The 25,182-nt window shown below is 42.0% G+C and overlaps 1 protein-coding gene across 4 annotated transcripts in view; it reads left to right on the forward strand.

The window, feature by feature from the left end:
• Positions 1–6,670: 6,670 nt before the first annotated feature.
• arhgap44a (Rho GTPase activating protein 44a) overlaps positions 6,671–25,182 on the forward strand; it is a 323,344-nt gene continuing 304,832 nt past the window's right edge. For all 4 annotated transcript variants that reach the window (XM_070857578.1, XM_070857580.1, XM_070857583.1 and 1 more), the window contains exon 1: positions 6,671–6,955. In XM_070857578.1, coding sequence (XP_070713679.1) covers positions 6,903–6,955 — 53 coding nt within the window. In that variant the 5' untranslated portion in view covers positions 6,671–6,902. The remainder of the gene's footprint in view (positions 6,956–25,182) is intronic.

Consider the following 25,182-nt stretch of genomic DNA (forward strand, 5'->3'; position numbering starts at 1 on the left):
ATGTTGATCAATGTATTGTGAAATCTTTGCGAGATTACCTTCGTGATTCACAAAGCTTTATGGGCCTGGGTTTGGTCGACTTACCGCCGGCTGCTGCTGAGTTTTCTCGGCGGTCTCGACTATCTTTGGCTGCTCTCCCATCCCAGCGAGTTTCATGTCCTCGCGTCGCAGGGAGAGAAGAGCACTGGGTACCGTCCACTAGCGTGCAATGCCCACAAGAGTCCCCTCGCCCACTGTGTTCCCAGCAGAAAAGACTGCCACGTGGAGGCATGTCTTACCTGAACGGTAAGTATGAAGACCTGCAAAAAAAGGTTAGTGCACTTGTTTTCTTTATTTCTTTTGCAGGGATTTAGGTGGATGCAGTCCCTTGAAAGATTTCTGGTGTTTTTTTTTATTGGTTTGAAAACTTTTAATTTTATCAGTTTCCCCCCTCCCTGGGCTCTACCCTTTGCCGAGGATTACATTTGCCGCCCAGAATGGGAGCTGCCGCCCAGAATCGGCGTTCAAGTCTCATTTTTTGCCGCCGGGCGATCTTTCCCACATTTTTGCATGAAACTTCCGACCAAAGTACCGTCAGGATCTTAGCAGTCCTTTGGGCGGAACTTAGCTTTCACCAAATTCGGGCCTTATATTTTAGTAACTTTGAACTAATTTAAGATTGAGTAGAGTCCATATTAGTTCAAATTGTACATGGTCTGTTGAAAGGAATGGTCTTGATAGACCCAATGATCTTATGTTGCTCTAAATGTTCTTATGTTCTTAATGATACCTGATATGGAGAATGAAAAATATTGTCAATGATGTAGGTGGGGTGTTGTTTTAAAGACTGGGTTGAGGTACTTTGTTGAGGAGGGGAGCTTTACTTTGCACCTGTTGTGCTCTGGCTGACCTGGAAGTACTTGATGCTGACACGGGACGTACAATGTAGGAAAACATTGCTTTCCGTAGGATTGACAATATCTCACAACATGTAATGTTAAATATTATTGGCAATCTAATTTTCACATATTAGCTCCTGAAGCAATTAAATTTCTCAGAGATGGAATTGAAAAGTGTTGTTTAACCTGTTACCCATCTGTTATACAGAATTAGTTTAAAAGGCCGAATCAGGAGCTATTGCCTCGTGATGTACAAAGATACACATCCTTCAGTTGACTAAAATCTTTGCTATCTCTCACTTGGGTGATCTTTGAACTCTCCAAATCCTTAAACTTTCCCAAACCCACTTGAATAAAGGTTTCTTCACCAGGGTACCAAAGGACAGTTGTCACTCATGAAACTATTCCTCAGGATGAATTGTTGCCTTCAGGAAAAGAGGGGTAAAGAGAAATTTGAGATCGGTATCATAATCCTGGGGATAAAAACTTTCCTAATATAGCTGACTAGTTTACAGAAGATACTAAACTTGAAAATGTTATCAAGTGATTCTTTTTCAGATCTAATGGTCCATTTTTGCGAAGAAAATGTTACTACTTTCTCCTACAAACCTAGGATATTGTTATCACAAATGAATTTTGATTAATATGAGAACTGTTACTTCCACAATTGCCTCTTACAAAATCTGGTATCCTTCGCTTGTGAAGGTACTAGTAGCTGCTGTACGGTATGAAGCGGTATAACATGTAATTGGACAACACAAACCAGCTTGATGGATAAGCCTGGGACAGAAAGGCTGCACTGCTGGTGATGCAGGCAATCCTAACTCTTCTACATTCTTCAGTCAGATCCTTCAAACTACGAATAGCACATCTGTTTGAAACAGATGAAGGACAGACTACTGTAGAATTTTTAAATCACAAAAAGCCTTGTGCATCATAAGTGCATCTTTCTTCTGTAAAATGATGGCTCATTTTGAAATTTGAGTTTAGCAGCTGATCAGCGAGTGTATCATGTTTAATTCATTTTGGATGAGACACATGTTGGTCAAACAATATTTCCTTGGCTTTATGTGCTCACTGCTTTACAAAACATTGCACCCATCATATATTGACTTGATATGTCATTCATTTCAAGCTCTCTCACGGCTGGTGCTAATTTTAGATTGACAGCTTGACTAAATTTGATTCATTTCAAAATTAATGTGTATGGTCCAGCAGCTCGCAAACAAGGTGAAGATCTTATATAATTCATGTTATTTCCTGAAGCTTCTTTACTACCACAACAACAACTTGCATTTATTATCATGCCTTTAACATCAACAAACATCCCAACATGATTCACAGAGGTGTAATCAGATGAAAATGAATGCTGAGAAGAATATATTAGGAGGGTGACCATAGTCTGGTCAAAGGAATGGATTTAAAGGTGGAGGGATTTAGGGAGGGAATTTCAGAGCAAGGAGTCTAAACGGCTGCCAAAGATGGGGCATAGGGAGGATTGCATAAAAGGTCAGAGTCAGAGGAACAGAATTTGGGGCAGGGGTGGGGGGAGGAGGTTTTAATGCTGTAGGAGGATATAGAGATCAGAGCGATGAGGCCATGAAGGGACTTAAATACAAGAATTTGACATTTGAGGTGGTGAGGGACTAGAAGCTGATGCAGGTTAGCTATGACAGGGCTGATAAGCGGTGCAGGATAGGATATGGGTAGCAAAGTTTAGGAGGAGCTGGAGTGTGGTGGATGGGAGGTCGTCCAGGAGAGCTTTGGAATAATGGGGCCTGGAGGTGACCAAGACATGGGTGAGAGTTTCAGCGGCAGATGGGTTTAGCCAGGTGTGTAAGCGAGCAACATTGTGGAGGTGAGGAAAGGTAGTTTTTGTGATATGGGGTCAGAAGTTTAACTCGGGGGTGAATAAGGTGCCAAGATTGCAACTGGTCTGGTTTAGCCTGAGACAATGGCAGAGGAAGAGGATGGAACTGGTGGTGAGAGTACGGTTGGGTGGCTGACCAACAGTGTGTGCCGAACGCCTGTCCATTCTGGCGGGAAAGAGGCCATTGCAATTCTGAGGCCCAGGCCTCATTTGAATCTGATTGACAAGCTGCAGATGTCAAACGGATGTCTCGAGGCAGCTCGTCGGTTTTGGGCCACATGAAGTTTAGCTGACCTACACCAGCAGCTGCAGCCTGTGTGATCCTAGCGCTGCGTACGCACACAAGATTTTTGCCCATTGGGTTGCTGGAAGTGCGAGCTGAGAGTGGTGTAGTGAGGGAGACAGCGCATGTGAGACCTGAGTGAACAGGGCAGCCAATAGGTATCTCCTGAACCAATGAGATTTAAGGATTGGGAAATAAACTGCGGAAGGATTGAGATGAAGGGCAAATTAAAAGGGCAATTTCACATCAGGAACAGAGAGAAATAAAGACAGGGGGAAGATTGGAATAGGAGGAAGAGAAAAAAGAGACAAAAATGAAAAGTAAGAAAAAAAATTATAATTTAAAATTTGACATTTTTAAAATCTTCTAAAGCAATTCATAACCTCAAGGAATGAGAGTTAATTTGCGTGCCCGAGAGGTTGATGGGCAGTAATTAACACTGTTAAATGGGTACCTATGTTTATAATTACTAGCCCTAAATATCTGCTGCGGGTTTAGTTTGTATCTACTGCTCAAATACACCAACTTCCCAACATTCAATGCATGTCAATGGTGAGACAGTCAGCGAGATCCCATTTTAACAAAGCTAACAGTGGATCGGCTCAACGCAGACAGCAACTTTTGGATATTCTCATTTAACCACGCATCTGCCCCTTGCCTGTAGTTACTGTACCATTTATGCATAAATAACGGTGAGCGCCATTAGCCTCAACAAAATCTGGCCCAATGTTATTTGAAGCTAGTTTAAGTTTGAACTCAAAGGGCTGATAAACGTAAACCAGTTGGTGAAATTAACTCTGGGGGATTATCGATATTTAGTTTTACTTGGAACAACACAACTTTGTTGTTTAAGCTTCAGGAATTTGGCTGAAAAATTCTGTCTTTGCCATGTCTTTGGCTCAGAGGTCATTGTTATGTGTACTCTGGAAGGAAACAAATCCTTTAGGAGCTCAAAATTATTTTGAGCGTCATTTAAAAGTGATTTAAAAATAAAGTCTGATTCAGTGAATGATTATAAAGGCAATATCACACAGCTGCCAGCTCACCAGCTCCATTATTTTTAAGTCTTAAGTGGGAGCAGTGCAAAAACAGGCTTAAATGCAGGAAAATGGTGATCGTCACTGATTTCAATGCCTTCTAATTGTTTTTGCCAGGGTAATGACCGAGGGGCGCAAAGGTTCCAATAAAATATAGTGCATAATTAATGTCGTAAGTCACTTACTTCGTAATTTCCTCTTTCACACTATTTGTAGACAAGGCCCAAGGACAATCTGGGCCTATACATTCAAATATGATTACGGCCAGTTGGACCATTTGAGAATATGCCATAAGTTGCTTAAATTTGACAAGATGGCAATAAATGACCAGCAGTTGATGATTCATGAAAGGCTGGATATATAAAGTAATGGTTTAAATTCTATTAGAATCAGAGATGATAGAATAAAAGTGCAAAAAAAAGAAACATTTTTTAAATTAAAATTTATATTTTTACAGTTTTCTATTTGTCCTTGAATGTGGGTGATGGTGCCACAGCTGGTTTTTATTACCCATTCCTAGTTGCCCTGAGAAGCTGGAGGTGGGCTTTCTTCTTGCAGCTGTTATAAACATGGATATATAATGATCTGCAGTGAGATGTATAAGAGAATATTCAATGATAAATTGTTGAATGTGGACTTTTAAACTAGCAGACACTAAATAGTGTCATAGATATGAGTATGTGTAGGTTATGCATGCAACCATTCATTTACGATTATTTCATTTATACCTCCAAATGTAGTCCAAAATATATAAGCAGGAAAAAAATTGCATTAGTTTAACTGTAACCTGTGCTTTTGTGAAGATATGTGAGGTGGCATTCACCTTTCTCCAGAAGTACTGTTTGTCTTCACTGTTTTGATGATCCCATTTCCTAAGTTTAACAACACAAAGGTAATGTGCAGTTACAGCTCCAACAGCCTTATATTTCTATAACTTGTGATTCGAAGTAGTTTAAGTTCCGAGCTCCATGATTCTTTGGGCTCAGTATTACCCAATGCTTACAGGATTAATCTCCCTGCTTCATAGCCAAATTTACATCCAAAAGGATCACTTTAATTAGTTTTGTAAATATTAAATATTGTTAATCACCGAGATTTGTAAAGGTATAGCATGACTTGCTTGTTTTTGGTATTCAGTGCTCCTATTTACAAAGCCAAGCATCCCATATGCTTTTTTAACCACCTTATCAACTTGCCCTGCCACCTTCAAGGAATTGTGAATATGCACCCCAGCTCCCTCTGCTCTTGCACCCCCTCAAAATAATAGCATTTAGATCATACTGCCGTTCCATGTTGTTTTCCCAAGTGCATCACTGCACACTTATCCGCATTAAATTGCATCTGCCATGTGTCTGCCCATTACACCAGTCTGTCTACGTTGAACAGTATGTTCAGTCTTCATTCCTGGATAAAGTAAACAAATTAGATACCATTTTTTGTCTCTTTTCTTGTCCCATTACCATCACCTTTTGCCTCACACCATCATCCCTTTTGTCATTTAATCACTCCTGCCTTCCATCCTATTGCAGACCTTCCCTTTTGTTCTTTCTCCCCCCCCCTCCTCCTCCCCCCTCTCTTTGCCTTGACTCTGTACTTGCTTAAAATCTCTCGACTTTTCACCAGAGATAGAAAATGCATCAACCTCAAATGTTAATTCTGTTTCTCTGTCCACAGATGCTGCCGGACCAGCTGAGCATTTCCAGCATTTTCTGCTTTTATAGAACAGACATAGAATGTTGGAAATAAAAAGTGAAAATGTACAGAATGTCGCTCAGCATGTGACAGATTACAGATGGGACCCTGGTGTAATAAGTTGGCTATATGGAAAGTATCCCTTCAATGTTGCATTGCTTATTATTTAGGTGCTAACTGCTGTTGCCAAAACTCCCCATGTCCTAACTTGCACCACATCCCGCTCACCCATCACCCCTGTGCTTGCTGACCTACATTGGCTTCCAATTAAGCAACGCCTCAATTTCAAAATTCTCATCCTTATTTTCAAATCCCTGCATGACCTTGCCCCTCCCTATCTTTGTAATCTCCTCCAGCCCCACAACCACCGCGATGTCTGCACTCCTCTAATTCTGCCCTCCTGAGCATCACTGATTGTAATCGCTCAACCATTGGTGGCCGTGCCTTTTATTACCTAGGCCCCAAGCTCTGGAACTCCTGGCCTAAACCTCTCCACCTCTCTACCACTCTTTCCTCCTTCAAGACACTCCTTAAAACCTACCTCCTGTGTTAATTTCTACTTATGTAGTTGGGTGTCAAATTTTTATCGCATAATACTCCTGTGAAGCGCCTTGGGACGTTTCACTACATTAAAGGCGCTATATAAATACAATTTGTTGTTGTTGCCGGCTGCGGCTCTCCAGCTGTAAAATACGGAGCTCCCGCGGCTCATGCGTGGGGAAGTACGGTGCGCAGTGTTTCCTGGGGGTTGTAGTTCTTTACCCCGCGCTGCTCCCGTCTCTGCCAATGGGCCGGTAGGCGGCGCTGGAACTACAGCTCCCACAATGCCGGCGGTGCGCGGCCGCATGCGCAGTGCGGACGGCTGCGCTTGCCTCCCAGGACAGAATATGGTCCTAGCGCTGCCAGCGAAAACCAGGGAGCACCGAGCCGCCGCCGTCACCAGCTCGGAGGAAAAGTAACGAGAGGGAGAGGGGGGGAAAAAACCCAAATAAAATGCCAGTCACCACGTAGTGTGAGCGAGAGAAGATTTAAAAAAGGCGAAGGATTACTGTCTCTCCCCTGCACCGATCAGCTAGTGTGGGTTTTTAATCAATGAAATGTTCGTGCGTCCTTTATCGCACCGGCTCGTTTCCCAGTGAAGGATGAAGAAGCAGTTCAATCGGATGCGACAGCTCGCCAACCAGACGGTGGGCAGGTAGGCGTAACATTGCAGTGCACCAGCCACATCTTTATCATTCACTGATAATAACAATAAATAATAATAATGCCTGTGATCTGCGCACCGGGAACATGTCCCCGGCAGAGCGATGTGAGGAATGCAGCGCTTGTTGTTTTCTCCCCTGTCTCTCTCTATCGCACTCTCTGCTCTTATTGCTGCGCCCGGTTGGTCTCTTTAATGAGCAGCCTGCGCTGAAAACCCCCCTCCAAGTGTCAAGACAATGACGGCGGGCGGAGTACATGGGTCTCAGCCGATCGCTGGTTTGATTAAAAATACAATGTCTGTCTGATTTTGGGAAAAGGAAAAATATTATTTCCCCCCCCCCCCCCCCACCACACACACACACAATCATGCGTCGGTCTATTTTGAACGCTATGTGATGCATACTGCAGCTAAAAAACGAATGAAATCTGAAATATTTGAGGTCATTGAGTGTGTCAGGGTTTGGAGAAGGAAATTGGTCGTGTCTGGTTACAGGATTGCGGTATGGGGACCTGGCTGAAGTGGGAGGCGCGGTTGATGTTTTTAAAAAAAAACATATTCCTACACCTTGCGCATTGGAAGCAGGAGAAAAAAAGGTGATATCATCTTTAGTGAGGTTTCCGATTAGAATATGCTGCAATTAATGACATCCACTGAACAATTCTGCAAAACGACAGATCTCAACCTTTTCTCTGCATAATTTATTCCACAAGGTGGCATTAAAACGTGTTTACGTTTTAGGAGGTACCTGCACTAAAGAAATGCTCTCGCACGCGCGAAAAAAAAAACCCATGAGCAAGGTTGGGGCATTTGCTGCATTTTCTCTGTTGTACGTGTGACTTGCTTTGCACGCGTGTCCTTCCCCCGTGTTGCAGCTTAGAGGCGTTAAGTGCCTTCGCAAATAAATTCCGCTCATGGGTGCGACGTCTCAACATCGCAGCTGTAAACCCTGATCGGACGATGCAACCGGCTCTGAGTCCGGGCACACCAATATCGCGCAGAGGAACGGACGTCAGACGCAGGATGAAAATCTGTCCGACCCACGCAATGTGTCCAATCACTCGTGTTTGTGAAGAAGAAAAATATTCCTCTTCGTAGTTAATGAAATCCACTTAACAATTCTGCAAAAAGACAGTGATCTCGGCCATTCCCCTGCACAATGCATTGTTAATTGCTGATATGCAAGGGGAAGAGGCCAATTTGGTTCCAATGATACGATCTGATATGGACCTTTCTGATGGAGAAATTTGACATGTACTATTGTGATGGCGAAACTGTGATCCTGATTGCACCAAGTTATTTCATGGCACATATGCAGATCGATGTAGAAAACGACTTGCAGTATTGAAGTACTTTAGCAATCCAATGTTTGCAGTTGAACTAATAATTACAATTTAACAGAGAGTCCGTGTGTCCTATTTTTCCAGATCTCTTCATAAATTTTCCATAAAATATAAAACAAAAATCTTAAAATTCAGAACTATCTCAATGCGTTTAAAATCATATTGAATAAAGGGGTTAAAGGGAAGAGATTATGTGTGTGTTATGTGCTGTGAAAGTACTAACCTCATTTTGTTCTGTCACCCTGAATAGGCCATCCCAGCTGGACCTGATTCCCCACTCAGGGTGAACTAAAGAATTCTAAATATTGAGCATAGGATGACAAAAATATTGTTTTGGGATATGCTGCAGCCTTTGCTTGATGCTCTCAGCGTGATATAGCTGAGGTTGGGAATGAAGCAGAATGGAAGACCTATGTCCTTCCACTTGAGAGCACCCAGTGATAGCTTAGCATCACCATAATGCAAACTGATATCTTGCTGATCTTTTAAGTTTATTCAAATTCAGGACTAAGTACTTTTCTACTTTGAATATTGAACGATGAGTGTCTCCTTCATTAACCACCTTTCATTAAAGATATTCAGGCGATATTTGAAACTTTTAAGCAGATGTTGCAACACTTGTGCTACAAGAAAATTTTGTCTCGGTATCATCATCATAGGCAGTCCCTCGGAATCGAGGAAGACTTGCTTCCACTCCTGTAGTGAGTTCTTTGGTGGCTGAACAGTCCAATACGAGAGCCACAGACTCTGTCACAGGTGGAAAGATAGTTGTTGAGGGAAGGGGTGGGTGGGACTGGTTTGCCCCACGCTCTTTCCACTGCCTGCGCTTGATTTCTGCACGCGCACGGCATTGAGACTCGAAGTGCTCAGCGCCCTCCCAGATGCACTTTCTCCACTTAGGGCGGTCTTTGGCCAGGAATTCCCAGGTGTCAGTGGGGATGTCGCACTTTATCAGGAAGACTTTGAGAGTGTCCTTGTTATGTTTCCGCTGCCCACCTTTGGCTCGTTTGCCGTGAAAGAGCTCCGCATAGAGCATTTGCTTTGGGAGTCTCGTGTCTGGCATACGAACTATGTGGCCTGCCCAGCAGAGCTGATTGAGTGTTGTCAGTGCTTCAATGCTGGGGATGTTAGCCTGAATGAGGATGCTGATGTTGGTGCACCTGTCCTCTCAGGGGATTTGTATAATGATCTTCAGATTTACACATTAGCATGGACACATTTAAGGGCAGGCCTGATGTATACACAAGGGAGAAGGGAACCGAGGGATATGGGGGCAGGGTGCGAAGAGGTAATTATAGCAGGAGCTCGTGTGGATATAAAGACCAGCACAGATCATTTGGGACGAATGGGCTGTTTCTGTGCTGTCAATTCTATGTAACTGGGACTTATGCATTAGGATTGGAAAAGTACAGTAACAAGCAAGGCTCCTCCTTGGAAGAACAGTTGATTATTGAGAGAAATTGATCAGATAGTACTTAACTCAATGCCGATGTTTAGGTCCATTTTAAACAAAAAGTGTATTTAATCCTTACAGTCAAACCCATATAAATTCAAGATTGACGTGTGGTAGAATCAACGGTATCCACACTTATATGTTGGTACCGCGTTCATGGTTCCTCCTATGCATGGATTATTGGTCATGAAATACTGCAGTGGTGGGGGTGGGGGATTCATCCAGCGTAAGTGCCCAAGACCCTGTTAAAGTGTGTGGTGTCAGGAGGTTCACGTTAACATGGGAATGGTGAAAACCCGGCCACTAGGGGTACATCCTGGGCACCCATCTGCCAAAGAAGCAGCAAATTGTGGCTGAACAGGTCTGGGTGTTGAGGCACCCTGGAAACAGTGGGTCATTGGCACATTTAACTCACTTTTCAAAAGGAAAACCTTAGTTCTTCATAGGTCCAGACCACGATCCCTTCCTGGACACTCAGCGGGGGGTTCCATTTCCACTGGTTGGTAGTAGAGCATGCCTGGTCTCATCAGGTGTACCGCCACCAACCCTGTACTGGGTCGATGTTCTGCCCTGGGACCTAAGGACTCCTGATGTCAGCAGTCCCTGCCCTCTCTTATGCCGATGGCCTTGTGTGGTGTCGGTGGAAGCTGTGCCCCCACAAGGCCAATTGGGAACACCCACGTCATGTTGAGACCCAGCCTATCTGGGACACAGCCTCATTTGAGGCACTTCCCCTGAAAGGACAGCTCATTTTACAGGCCTTTACTTCTATTCTGTTCCCTCAGCATAAGCTTGTTCCAATTATTAATAAGAAATGAATTGTTACGATGTCTGTTTTGTGTACTACAGGTATTATCTGTTTTGGCATGAATTCCTTTTGTTACAAGAAGGGGAACAAGCGTTGATAAAGACAATTGCCATTTGTGGTGGGGATTGGGGAAGGTTGTATAAAGATAATGTTTAATTACATTACCACTTACATTGTTATTTCCTTTCCCACCCAAAGATTAATGAGTCTGAGTAGAAAAAGGTGAAAACTATTTCAAAGTTGCCAGTTACAGCATCTTAAGTGCTCCGTTTTATTTTGGGCAGAAACAGCTGTGCTTACTGGTTCTCAGACTTCACTTCCCCATGCAAAAAAAAACCAAAAAAAAGGGCCTTGTAAATGTCTGCTGTGTCATCCAGGGCGGGTGGCACGGTTTAATGTTTTATGTTTTACAGGTAGATTCTAAAAGAGTTTCACTTCCCCATGGCTTCCATTTCTTTACAATTTAAAATGTAGATTTAGTGTCTCAGAAAAATGTTTCAAAGCCACGTCCACAACACACGGGATAGTAAGGTTGGTGGAAGTGCATTACAAGACAGCAACTCCATTGAATGTTGGTAATATAAACCGTGGTGGAACTTCAGCAGTTTTAGTACCTGAACCCACAGGTTAGGTCACTGCTGCCCAACCAGTTCGTGTTTTATACAAAATTTGTTTTGTATCTCTGTTGGTGCTGCTTTATTTGTACATTTTATCATCGCTACCAGATTATACTGGCCTTTGCGTATAGCGGGCAAATCACGTTCGCACAAACGTGTCGGCTATGAGCTGTGGGAACTGTATTTGTAAAGTAATTGCACTGCTGTTTGTAGGGTTTAACGGTAAAGATTTCCGTGCATTGAGTTTCTGGATATGCTTTGAATACATAAGTCATATTAAAAAATGTTTTTCTTAAAGTTAGAACCTTTGAATTTTCAGAATTCATAAAAAATTATTGCAAGACCTGAAGGCTTAGCTTATTTCTTTCCTTGCCAATTTTCTCCTCTTGTTTTTCCTTGTGAGTGAGTGTTAAGAGCCTATCAACATGCATAATTGCAGCAGAAGTAGCTGGACAGCAGTCAGGATTAGGAGCCCTGGCTGGTTTTCCAAGAGGACTGCGGCCAATTGTAGCAGCTGACTTCCCTTTCACTATTGCAGGGAGCACTGAGGGCAATTGTGTTGTCCCTATCACTGCCCTAATTTGACACACAACAGATTGGGAATCCAGCCTGGTTCCAGAGACTTCCCTGAGTATTATAGCTCAGCTACTCACTGAATACATTTGCTGAATAACTAGGGCAGGTGTCAAAACTAAACTTCATTTGTTGAATGGTTTGTGTCACACCTGCTTTTAGTTTGTTCCCAAAACAACAACAATAGGAACACGAGACGTGTATAACTGGTACAAAAAGTTGCATTGTAAAAACATTTACCTTCCAATTTTGTTTCCAGTGATTCACTTCTGATACTTTTAAGAAGTGAAGAACTTGCCTTATCCTTTCTATCAGGAAATCTCCAATAGAATGAATTACATGGTGCAGTTACTGTTGTTATGTGGGTAAATGTGGCAGCCATTTTCAACAATGTCCCACAAACAGCATTGAGATGAATGGCCTGTTAATCTGTTTCTTGTGTTTTTAGTCAAGGGAAGAATGTTGGTCAGGATACCTGGGGAACTCCTAGCTCTTTGAAACATAGAAACATAGAAAATAGGTGCAGGAGTAGGCCATTCGGCCCTTCGGGCCTGTACTACCATTCAATAAGATCATTTCCTCAGTACCCCTTTCCTGCTTTCTCTCCATACCCCTTGATCCCCTTAGCTGTAAGGGCCACATCTAACTCCCTCTTGAATGGACTGGCATCAACAACTTTCTGCGGCAGGGAATTCCACAGGTTAACAACTCTCTGAGTGAAGAAGTTTCTCCTCATCTCAGTCCTAAATGGCCTACCCCTTATCCAAAGACTGTATCCCCTGGTTCTGGACTTCCCCAACATCGGGAACATTCTACCCGCATCTAACCTGTCCAATCCAGTCAGAATCTTATATGTTTCTATGACATCCCCTCTCATTCTTCTAAATTCCAATGTATAAAGGCCCAGTTGATCCAGTCTCTCCTCATATGTCAGCCCAGCATCCCGGGAATCAGTCTGGTGAACCTTCGCTGCAGTCCCTCAATAGCAAGAATGTCCTTCCTCAGATTAGGAGACCAAAACTGAACACAATATTCCAGGTGAGGCCTCACTAAGGCCCTGTACAACTGCAGTAAGACCTCCCTGCTCCTATACTCAAATTCCTTAGCTATGGAGGCCAACATACCATTTGCCTTCTTCATCGCCTGCTGTACCTGTATGCCAACTTTCAATGACTGATGAACCATGACACCCAGGTCTCGTTGCACCTCCCCTTTTCCTAATCTGCCGCCATACAAATATTCTGTCTTCGCGTTTTTGCCCCCAAAGTGGATAACCTCACATTTATCCACATTATACTGCATCTGCCATGCATTTGCCCACTCACCTAACCTGTCCAAGTCACCCTGCAGCCTCTTAGCGTCCCCCTCACAGCTCACACCGCCACCCAGTTTAGTGTCGTCTGCAAACTTGGAGATATTACACTCAATTCCTTCATCTAAATCATTGATGTGATGTATATTGTGAAGAGCTGGGGTCTCAGCACTGAGCCCTGTGGCACTCCACTAGTCACTGCCTGCCATTCTGAAAAGGACCTGTTTATCCCGACTCTCTGCTTCACATCTGCCAACCAGTTCTCTATCCACGTCAGTATATTACCCCCAATACCATGTGCTTTGATTTTGCACACCAACCTCTTGTGTGGGAACTTGTCAAAAGCTTTTTGAAAGTCCAAAAACACCACATCCACTGGTTCTCCCTTGTCCACTCTACTAGTTACATCCTCAAAAAATTCCAGAAGATTTGTCAAGCATGATTTCCCCTTCATAAATCCATGCTGACTTGGACCGATCCTGTCACTGCTTTCCAAATGCGCTGCTATTTCATCCTTAATAATTGTTTCCAACATTTTTCCCACGACTGATGTCAGTCTAACCGGTCTATAATTACCCGCTTTCTCTCTCCCTCCCTTTTTAAAAAGTGGTGTTACATTAGCTACCCTCCAGTCCATAGGAACTGATCGATAGTCTTTTGGAAAATGATCACCAATGCATCCACTATTTCTTGGGCCACTTCCTTAAGTACTCTGGGATGCAGACTATCAGGCCCCGGGGATTTATCGGCCTTCAATCTTATCAATTTCCCCAACACAATTTCCCGCCCAATAAGGATATCCTCCAGTTCCTCCTTCTCACTAGACCCTCGGTCCCCTAGTACTTCCGGAAGGTTATTTGTGTCTTCCTTCATGAAGACAGAACCAAAGTATTTGTTTAACTGGTCTGCCATTTCTTTGTTCCCCATTATAATTCACCTGAATCCGACTGCAAGGGACCTACGTTTGTCTTCACTAATCTTTTTCTCTTCACATATCTATAGAAGCTTTTGCAGTCAGTTTTTATGTTCCCGGCAAGCTTCTTCTCATACTCTATATTCCCCCTCTTAAGTAAACCCTTTGTCCTCCTCTGCTGACTTCTAAATTTCTCCCAGTCCTCAGGTTTGCATAGATCTTTTCTGTCTAAATTTAAGTCCTTGGGTCATTCAAAAGCACTTCACAGCCAATGAATTACACGAACCATCAGAACAGGCAGACAGGGCCTTGGATTAACATTTTGTCCAAAGGACTGTACCCCTTCAGCATTGCAGAAGATTATCTGCTGATGTCTGAGTCGGGCTTGAAACCACAATCTTCTGACTACAAACTGAAGGTGCTACAACTAACTCCTTAAAGGACTATTAAAGTATAAATAATAGATTGTGGCCCTGAAGTTCCATGGGCAGCAACCCCAACGATTGCGCATTTACCACTTTGGGAGTATCTTTGACACCTGCCTGACGCCCGAGCCTAAAAACATCGATATTCCCCCTCCCTGACCCTGCCAGTGTCTGATCAACCCCTGAGCAAGGAGGCTAATCCAAGATTTTTTTAAAAATTTCTCTTTGGAGGTCCAAACCACTGTTGGTGGGGCCATGTACACCATTGTGGAGTGGTATGCCTCATCTCTTTTAGTGTCACCAGCTGCCAGTGTCCCCGCCCCTTGGCCTGTCATTTGCCTTCATTGTAGAAACTCCCAGAAATGGTGGTGACCTGATGTAACTCGTTCTCCAGCATTTCTAAGCCGGTTCCACTGGGTTTATGACAGGAGATTGGCAGAACCCCTGAGGAATTTCAGGGCCCGTGTGTTTATTTTATGGTAGGATTCCTGGATAATTTTTAAATAACTAATTCTTCAACTTGAATTTAATTGCCCTTTTCACACTGCTCAGTCCGTTTGGTCATACCATTATGATTCACAGTAGCCAGATATATAACAATGTCCAATTGCTAAATGAGATGTCTGGTTTCCTTCATCAGACTGAATTAAAATACATTATTTTGAACAAGTGATTATGCCAATGATAAATATGTGATATCCTAGCATCTAATTTTTTTGAAATATAAAAAAATAAAGGTTTCAGATGTGTTTAAAGCTTTCCGTGTTTTGTTGACTTCATCAAATATCAGTGATCAGCTTTTTCACAGCCTAGTTAAAATTGTTCCTAAAGATTTTTTTAAATTCCTTTGAATAAAAAAAACATTGCTTAAGTAAAGAATTGATATTGAACATATTGGGGGCAATTTTAACCTGCCCGCCCATTGGGAAAGTGATGAGCTCGGGTGCAATGCTGGTTTTACATGAGGTGCCCGCTTTTATCTCCATTATCAATGGAGAATTACATTATGCGGCATTTAATTCCAGCTTTCCATCGGATCCTGTCAGGTTAGGTTAAAATGAAGCCCATAATCTCTAGAAAAACGTAAAATAATTTATACTATATCATAAATAATTATCCATAATAACTCTATCAAAGATTGTTGTGTTCTGTTAATGTATACTTCCAGTTAATCAAATCTTTGGCTGATCACAGGAATTAGAATTGAAGGAAGGGTGAGACTGAAATATTTAATGCTTTTTAAATGATCATTTACCCTAAACTGCATATCGTCACATATTGTCAGATGGAGCTGGCAAAAGGTCAAAGTGTAAATCTCGCATCCTTCGCCTGTACCTTCGGCTATGAATTTGGAAAGAAAATGGGAACTCCTGTAGTTCTACAGTCAGCCCTCTTGAAGCTGTTATACTAATGGAGGTGTTTGCTTTGAAGTATTTGATATATGGTAGTTTATGGCTGGCATGTTGGCTTAGACATATGGTCCTTGTAAATGAGATTAAGTAAGGTGGTTTTTGAGAAAACACTGCTGCTACGCTGCAGTGCAGAACTATCTGAAATTCATATAAATGTGGTCTTGTATTTTTCTCCAATTTCTAGTTCCCAATAGCAATCTTTTAAATTGGTTTTAGAAAGATAGTTTTGCAGGTACAGACTGTGAATGGTCAAGTGATACCTTCAACTTGATTTGGGAACATCTTGAGAAAGGTTGTAATAACAACCATGTTCTGTTGGATTTGAATCAAACATAAGTTATTATGCAAGTTGCTAAATGTCCCTTTTTTCTTTTCTAATGAATTTGAAATTAAAGTACTTATTACTGAAAATAACAATTATTGTTGTATATTAAAACTTAATGGCAATTGCTTTGCTGCTGTATATGTTAGAGATTTAAACCAAATAGAAGATATATGTGGCATTTCATTACATACCCAAAAGTCACTGCTCCAAAAACAACTCACCATGTAAAGCAATTTAAGATGTTTCAATGACATGATAAGGCACTATACAAATGTAGTGTTTCTTTCAGGCTAGCCTCTATGCAGGACTGAAACGCTATAACTTATTACAACATTCCCTCAAGTTTCATCAGTGGTAACCTTACGTTTAATATATTCAGCTTTTGTTTCACCTTTGTGTACTTCACCTTGTTTATTCTTCCAGTTTTCTCCCTTTGATCCAGAAGATACTGGCTTATGGAGGTACCCCGAACCTCGGGCCTGGTTGTTCTCTGGTACCTCACCCAAGTGGCCATTTTTTATGCATGATCCTAAACAATGAGAGTTGGCTGGCTATTTGTTTGATAACACATAGAGCTGGAAATAACTCAGTGTAAACTGATCATTCCATTCAATCCATTTAATCCTTTAATAAAAACAATCTATGCAACATAATTGCGATTTGTGAGTGCATTATTCCCTTGTCCCCTGTCTTTTCTCTCTCCTCTAGTTTCCTTAGGCCATGCATCAAGCTGGTCACAGGCAGGTGCACAGTGGCTGCATAATGTTCCCTCCCTGTGGAAGCTGCATTCCATTACTTTGTGGCACAGCATGTTAGCACTACAATTTGGAGATCAATTATTAAAACAGTTTCTTCCAGTAGTGATACACTACTTCATAATAAAATATAATGTGATGGCATTATTTCCAGAACTCTGTAATGGGTGGCTTATTCATTCTTATCGCTAATTCAACATTAAACAAATTCTCAGTTCAATGTGTTAATTGACACTATTTATTTTTATTTATGATTAGCACAAAGCACTGAAACTGTAAATCGACTGAATGTTATGTAATTAAGGTGGCGGTTTGTGCCAGCACTTCCTTGTGCCGTGAGCTTCCTGATCCTGGCCTTGCTGTGGGAGGTGCAGAAGGGTGAGCAGACCCTTACAAGTGTTACTGTCTGGAAAGGCAGTGGTTGTGAAGATGGGGAATCTGATATTATGTACATCAAATTTTAGATGGTACACGTCACTGCCAAGAAACCAGCACCAGATGACATGAATGGAAATTTATGAAACATAAATTTAGAAACACTATCAGGCAAATGTCATTACTCAAAGTGGTAATTGTTATGAATTATTTACCAAGCAAAATAATAGAGGCAACGTCATTATGACTATTAAAAATACAATTATAAGAGATGAATATACCAGAGGGACAGGTGAGCTATAATGTGGTAAATGTCTTTTTCTCATCCCTGGTTTTTCTTCATGGAAAGGGAAAAGAACGAGAGGAGCAAAGGAAAAGAGTCACTCCAGGTGTTCTTATGCACTTCCTGATGGCTGCTCATTGGGCACGACTGGGGAGCGATTTGGGAGTAGAACAGTTATTTCTTGCCCTTTCGGCAAGGCAGTGAAGCAGTGGTCTAAAGAGAGAGGAAAACATTTAAAAGGTTTCATTGGAAGCCCCTTTTACTCAGACTGTGGACATCTGTTGTTGATTACTTTTAATCATTTCAGGACACATGGCCTAAGGAGAATTGATTTGAATGGTCATGTTATTTTGAATTCACTGGTTTAGAAATTCAATGGCATGCGCCCAGCAGCCAATGTGGCTGGTGGGGCTTGAGTGTTCATTAAATATCAGTGAAATAAAAATGCTATCTACTGTAAAATGTACATAATTTAAAAACAGTGGCCTAGAAATTAATTTGCGCTGACCTGTCAATGCGAATTGTGCGCAGAGATCAATCCCTGTGCTGGAACGGGTAGGCCCAAGGGGCAGGGGGAAGTGATTTGGTAGGGGTGGGGGATGATCAGGAGAGTGGGGAAAGCGATTTGGAGAGGGAAGGGGGCAGCAATTGGGGGAGAGAGGGGACTGTATTCACACAAGCCCAATTTTACAAAAGGGACTTCAAATAGGTGTTTGGCTCCCTATTTGCTTATGCAGAGGGCTGTTTCAGGCATGGGCCCTGGATGCCTCTTTTTGTGTCTTTACCAATATGGCGGGTGGCGCATTTCCAGTTACGCTGATAGGGTTAGATGAAGAGGGTGGGAAGAGACTCGGTGTATCATAAACACTGGCATGGACCTGCAGGGCCAAATGGCCTGTTTCTGTGCTGTGCATTCTTTGTAATTAGAATCATAGAATGGCACAGCACAGAAGAAGGCCACTCTGTCCACCATGCCTGTACCGGCTGTTTGATAGAGCTATCCAACTGGTCCCACTCCCCCGTACTTTCCCCATAGCCATGCAAAATTTTTCACTTCAAGCATTTAACCTATGCCTTTTTGAAAGTTACTATTGAATCTGCTTCCTTCAACCTTTCAGGCAGTGCATTCCAGATTATCATAACTCACTGTGTAAAAAAATGTTTCCTAATGTCGCCTCTGGTTCTTTTGCCAATCACCTTTAAATCTATGTCCTTTGGTTACCGACTCCTACCACAGTTGTTCCTTATTTACCCTATCAAAACTATTCATAATATTGAACACCTCTATCAAATTGCTCTTAATCTTCCCTGCTCTAAGGAGAACAATCCAGTCTCTCCACATAGCTGAAGTCCTTCATTCCTGATAGCATTCTAGTTATCTCTTCCGCACCTTCTCTAAGGCCTTGACGTTCTTTCTAAAGTGTGGTATCCAGAATTGAACACATTACTCCAACTGAGGCCTAGCCAATGTTTTACAAAGGTTTAGCATAACTTCCTTGCTTTTGTACTCTATGCCTCTATTTATAAAGCCATGGAGCCCATATGCTTTCTTCAACAGCCTTCTCAACTTATCCTGCCACCTTCAAAGATTTGTGTACTTACACCTCCGGATCTCCCTGTTCCTGTATCCCTTTCAAATTGTGTAATTTAATTTAAATTGCTTCTCCTCACTCTTCCTCCCAAAATGTATCACTTCACATTTCTCTGCGTTAAATTTCATCTGCCATGTGTCTGCCCATTTCACCAGTCTGTCTATGTCCTCCTGAGGTCTGTTACTATCCTCCTCATTCTTTACTACATTTCCGTGTTTTGTGTCATCGGCAAACTTTGAAATGATGCTCTATGTACCCAAGTCCAGGTCATTAATATATATCAAAAAGAGCAGTGGTGCTAATATCAACCCCTGGGGAACACCACTGTATACTTCCCTCCAGTTTGAAAAACAAGCGTTCACTACTACTCTTTGCTTTCAGTCCCTTAGCCAATTTTGGATCCATGCTGCCATTGTCCCTTTAATCCATGGGCTTCGAATTTGCCAACAGGTCTATTGTGTGGCACTTCGTCAAACACCTTTTGAAAGTCAATAAACATAACATCATCTGCACTACCCTCATCAACCCTCTCCATTACTTCCTCAAATAACTCAATCAGGTTAGTAAAACATGATTTGCCTTTAACAAATCCATGATGACTTTCATTTATTAGCCCATACTTTTCCAAATGCCAGTTAATTTTGTCCTGGATTATTATCTCTAAAAGTTCCCCACCGCCGACGTTAAGCTGACTGGCCTGTAGTTGCTGGGTTTATCCCTCTCCACTTTTTTAAACAGGAATGTAATATTTGCAATCCTCCAGTCCTCTGACACCACATCTAAGGAGAATTGGAAGATTGTGGCCATAGCCTGTGCAATTTAAACTCCTACGTCCTCGGTGATCTAGGATACATCCCATCCGGGTCAGGTGACTTTTCTACTTTGAGGACTGCCAACCTTTTAAGGACCTCCTATTTATTTATTTTTATCCTATCCAATATCGCGACTACCTTCTCCATTACTATTACATTGGCAGTATTCTCTTCTCTAGTGAAGACAGATGCAAAGTACTCATTTAGGATCTCAGCCATACCCTCTGCCTCAACTAGAAGATCTCCTTTTTGGACTCTAATCAGCCCTACTCTTCCTTTGACTACCCTTTTCCAAGTTATATCTTTATCCTTTTTATGTTAGCCGTTAAGCTATTCTCGGCTCTTGGCCCCTCATATTCCCTTTTTTTAGATGATCTCTGTACTTTCTACATTCAGCTTGGTTCTATGTAATGAGTATGTGTGCCCCACCTGCCATGTTGGTGCTGGGCACGGTGCCATCACATTTCTAGGCCAGTGAATACAAAATAGCATGACCATACAATCAATTCTCGTTCAGCCATGTGTACTGAGGTGATTAAAGATAATAGTCAACAGGTGTCCACAGTCTGTGCAACAGGGTCTTCCAGCACTTAACTTCCCAAAAATGGCACAATAGACATTTTAAGGATCCAAACCATTTTAGGTATGGCCTGAAAATCACAGAAAGGAAGACTGACTTTGTCGGAATGTCTCTTGTGCTACATACAGTTTAAAACTGTTTCTATCAAAGGGAACATTTGAAATAGTTAAATTAAGGTATTTGGGCATTGTATTTGCATAAAATATCACTTTGTATTTGTCTATTACAACACCATCAAGTGGCTTATAAAATAGCTTCTGAACACCAAACAAAACCATAATTGCTAAGACTGTGTGAACCAATTGCTTTCATACTTGGATCTGTTGATTACTGAAGGTTTGTTCATATTAAATAGTCCTATTAGTGGCTAATTATGAGGTTCAATTTCTTGCAGGGTTCTGTTACCATACTGCATGAGCTGTTAGTGGAGCAAGATTTACTCTGATTGCATTGCTCAGCCAATATTAGCCAAGCTGTTAGCCAGCTCATATACATAATACCCTCTTCATTCCTCAGAACATGACTGAAATAACCAGAAATCAAAACAGAAAATGCTGGAAATATGCAGCAGGTCACTCAGGATCTGTCAAATGAAAAGGCAGTTTATGACATTATATAAATGTGAGATAATTATCACAAATAGCACCAATTGTACCTAATTGCTTTCGGCTACTTAGCATCATAACCTGTCTTCTAAAGGTGCCAACTGATCTGCTGTGCATTTCCAATATTTCCAGCATTAGCAGTTTTCTCTCTTTATTTTACTAAAATAATCAGATTAATTTTGTTTATTTCTGCATACTCTTAGTAGATGGCTCAGTCAGTTATCGGATTGTAAATCTTATCATTAAAGTCTTCCTCAATTCATCATCATTTTTGTGTCTTCTCACTGTTCACTTTGTGAAGTAGTGGACGGATTCACAGGCTAATTAACAGTCCGATTGGCCGGGTTAACGCTTCTCCCATGGCTGTAACTATCTTTGCACCAGCCGATAGGGTCCTATATGGCGGGAGGGTTTTATGGGCTCCCATAATCCATATGATGAGGGGTTTCCTGTACGGGCTGCTCCTGCACACTCTCAACTTTGCCATCCTCGCCGGCCGTCCGGACACACCATGGCGTACCATCTTGCCGTCCGGAGGAGGCGGGGGTCCCCGATGGAGGACACTCTACGCAGGGGTCCTCCCACTATTCATCGGGGACTTGGCCTGGAGGGTGGTGCACGGAGCAGTGCCGTGCAACAAATTTTTAAGCCGGTTCACGGACTCCCAGGCCGCCTGCAATTTCTGCGGTCTGGAGGAGTCCGTGTTCCATGTTTTTATTGAGTGCACGAGGTTGCAGCCCCTGTTCCATTATTTGAAGGGGCTGCTCCTGAAATTCTGGCTGCACTTCAGTCCCACTCTCCTGATCTTTGGGCACCCTGTGCGGAGGGGAGCGGGTAGGTCCGAGGGCCTCCTCGTAGGACTGCTCCTGGGCACGGCCAAGGGTGCCATCAGCCGGTCCAGGCAGCGGGCGGTCGAGGGGGTCGTTCAACCTGACTGCCTGCCTCTCTTCCGCTCTTACATCCGGTCCAGGGTGTCCTTGGAGATGGAGCACGCGGTGTCCACCGGTACGCTCGTGGCCTTCCGCGAGAGGTGGGCACCGGAGGGACTGGAGTGCATCATCACGCCCGGCAACCAAATTTTAATTTGATTTTACGTTTTAAAGTTTAATTTGTTTTAATTGCCGGTGCTTTTAGTGTCCCCTTCCCTTTTAGAGGGGGCACTGGAAAAATGTGATTTTAGCGCCCAAAAAAAACCCCCAAAAAATGAAAAACACAAAAAAAAAACAAAAAAAGGAAAAAAGGGCCTTGTAAATGTCTGGTGTGTCACCCAGGTCGGGTGGCATGGTTTAATGTTTTATGTTTTCGCAGGTGAACTCCAAAAATAAATCCATATGATGAGGGGGAGGGGTCACCCACACCCACACCCACTGGATGCGAATTACCCACTGGATGTCAACCCAAAATTCAAAGCCTGCGCCCCCAACTCCACTAGTCAGAATTGTCTGGAGTGAGGTTCGAACTCTGCACCTTCTGGCTACCATTGCGCCAAAGGCTCGCTCCACTTCCTCAATTTATCAGTTCTTTTTCAGCAAGGCATTACTCCCATAATACATTTCAAAAAGGTCAAACACAGGTAACCTCTTAAATTTAGATTTATCTTTGGGCCCTGTGTTCCAATTATTCACCTTTTCATAAGAACATAAGAAATAAGAGCAGGTGTATGCCATATGACCCCTCGAACCTGCTCCGCCATTCAATAAGATCATGGCTGATCTGATCTTCACTTTCCTGTCTGTTCTCCGTAATCCTTGACTCCCCTGACTTTCTGATTATTTATCAAGAGGTTTTGAAAAGTGCACAATGTTCCTTTAATTATTTGTGCTGCATCAGTCTTCAATCCCATACCTAAAGCATTGCTGTACAGCAGGTGTAATACCGAATTAGTGAACTCGCAATTATCTATCAGTTTTCATTATTCAATATTTATTATGCTGATCTACTTAAATTGTACCAAGAACTAATGGCCTCACTCTAAATCATGATCAGAGAGTTAATGGGAAACACTAGAGGTGAGCACTGAATCATAAGTGGGAATCTGAATTTGTCAGAAATGGCCTTTTTATATTTAAAAAGCAACACAGTGCTGATTGGAATAAATATCAGTCCTGATAGTTGGTGAAGGGTCTTTTCACTTGGCAGGCCAGTGACAAAAGAAGTTGTATTTGTTCAAAAATACATTGGATTTGGGGCAGGAGAGAGTAGGCACTTTGAACATATGTGTTAACCCTTGTGAAAAATCCCCCAAATTAACATGTTACTTAGCAATTACAGCATGAAGAAACTAAAATTCTATCTTGTTTCCAGTCTAGCTTAACCAAAGTGCAATGGTTTTAATGGAAAATTTCATGGGTGGAGGCTTTGACTGGATGCAATTATCAGTGGCATGGTACAAAAGAAAATCCAGAGCCTTGTTTTAGGTGGTATGAAAGAAAACTGAACCAAGTTGTTATGTTCAATAGTTACTGGGTGTGTTCCAAATATGTAAGGTGGGGCATACCTAACATATCGAAGCGCTGAATTCAGTGTCAACTCTTGAGCTGGATTAACTGGTTAGGTGGTTTCAGTTACATGCATTGTTTTGGGCTAGGACACAAATTTGACTCTGGAATGATCCATTCTTGGGTGGAACTGCATTCCTTACCGGATATGAATTGATGGTAATATGTAATGACCTGAGAAGATTTCTAAGCTTTTGTACAACTCAGTAATAACATATAATTTGAAAAAAATGATGATAATCTGATTTACTGACCAGTGATGATGAAATTATATTTAGCTTAATCATTCTACTAATTATATACAATCTTGGAGGAAGTTGCTTTTAGTAATATTATAAATGTATTGATGATACCAATCTAGGTGGCAAGGTTATTTCTGTAGTGGAGATTGATAACATTTAAAATAATTTTCCAGAATATTTATTCCTTGCTACACCTGGGTTTTTCTGGGTTTTTTTGTTGCTTCACTCAAGAGATTACATGGCTGTGTGGGGGGCGGCTGAAGTGACTGGTCATGATGCGCCAGTCATCTTGAGCATGGGGCAGGCTTGATGGATTAGCTGGTCTTTTCCAGCCCATCATTTTCATATGTTTGTATTAAAGGGATATGGAGCAATTAATTGAATGTGCTGAGAAATAGCAGGTGGATTTGAAAGTACTTTATATTGTTATTGTAAGTAAGAAAGAAAGACTTACATTTATATAGCGCCTTTCACGACCACCGGATGTCTCAAAGCGCTTTACAGCCAATTAAATACTTTTGGAGTGTAGTCACTATTGTAATGTGGGAAACGCAGCAGCCAATTTGCGCACAATATGCGCATATAAACAGCAATGTGATAATGACCAGATAAACTGGTTTTGATATGTTGATTGAGGGATAACTATTAGCCAGGACACCGGGGATAACTCCCCTGCTCTTCTTCGAAGTAGTGCCATGGGATCTTTTACAGCCACCTAAGCATGAGATAAATATTGGATATCATTTGTAACCATTTAAAAATATGAGACTGCTGTAGAGCATTTGACTATAATCAAAACTTTAACATGATTAAATATGATGCATTAGCATGGTACATTTGAAATATTTTTGTCCTCCTTTTCATCAGTTTATTGGAGAGGGTCAGACAAGTGATGAGCAAGATCCTGCTGCTTAGCATTCTATGTTTGAAAAAGACTCACTGCATTGAGCTTGATTTCATTGTAGAACTGAAGACCGAGGGGGCAGAGTTGCTAATACGGTCTTAAAACTGCTGAAAGGCATGGAAATCATATTATTAAACTGTAACCATTGAACAAGGCAACACAAATGTACAATTCACAAGACTCGAGCAAGAGCATATGAGAGAAATAAACACCAGGTTAAGACAAGAATTGAAGATTATAGCACTAATAATAGACATAGGCTGTCAATGTGACTTTTGCTGTGGAAATACTATCTGTGGAATGGAACTAACCAGAGTTGAATACATCATAGATCAATAGAATTTAACATTACAGCAGGAGGTCATTCAGTTGACTGCCAATGCTGGGTCTGTAA

This window comes from Pristiophorus japonicus, chromosome 16 (assembly GCF_044704955.1).
Source record: "Pristiophorus japonicus isolate sPriJap1 chromosome 16, sPriJap1.hap1, whole genome shotgun sequence".
Classification (NCBI taxonomy): domain Eukaryota; kingdom Metazoa; phylum Chordata; class Chondrichthyes; family Pristiophoridae; genus Pristiophorus; species Pristiophorus japonicus.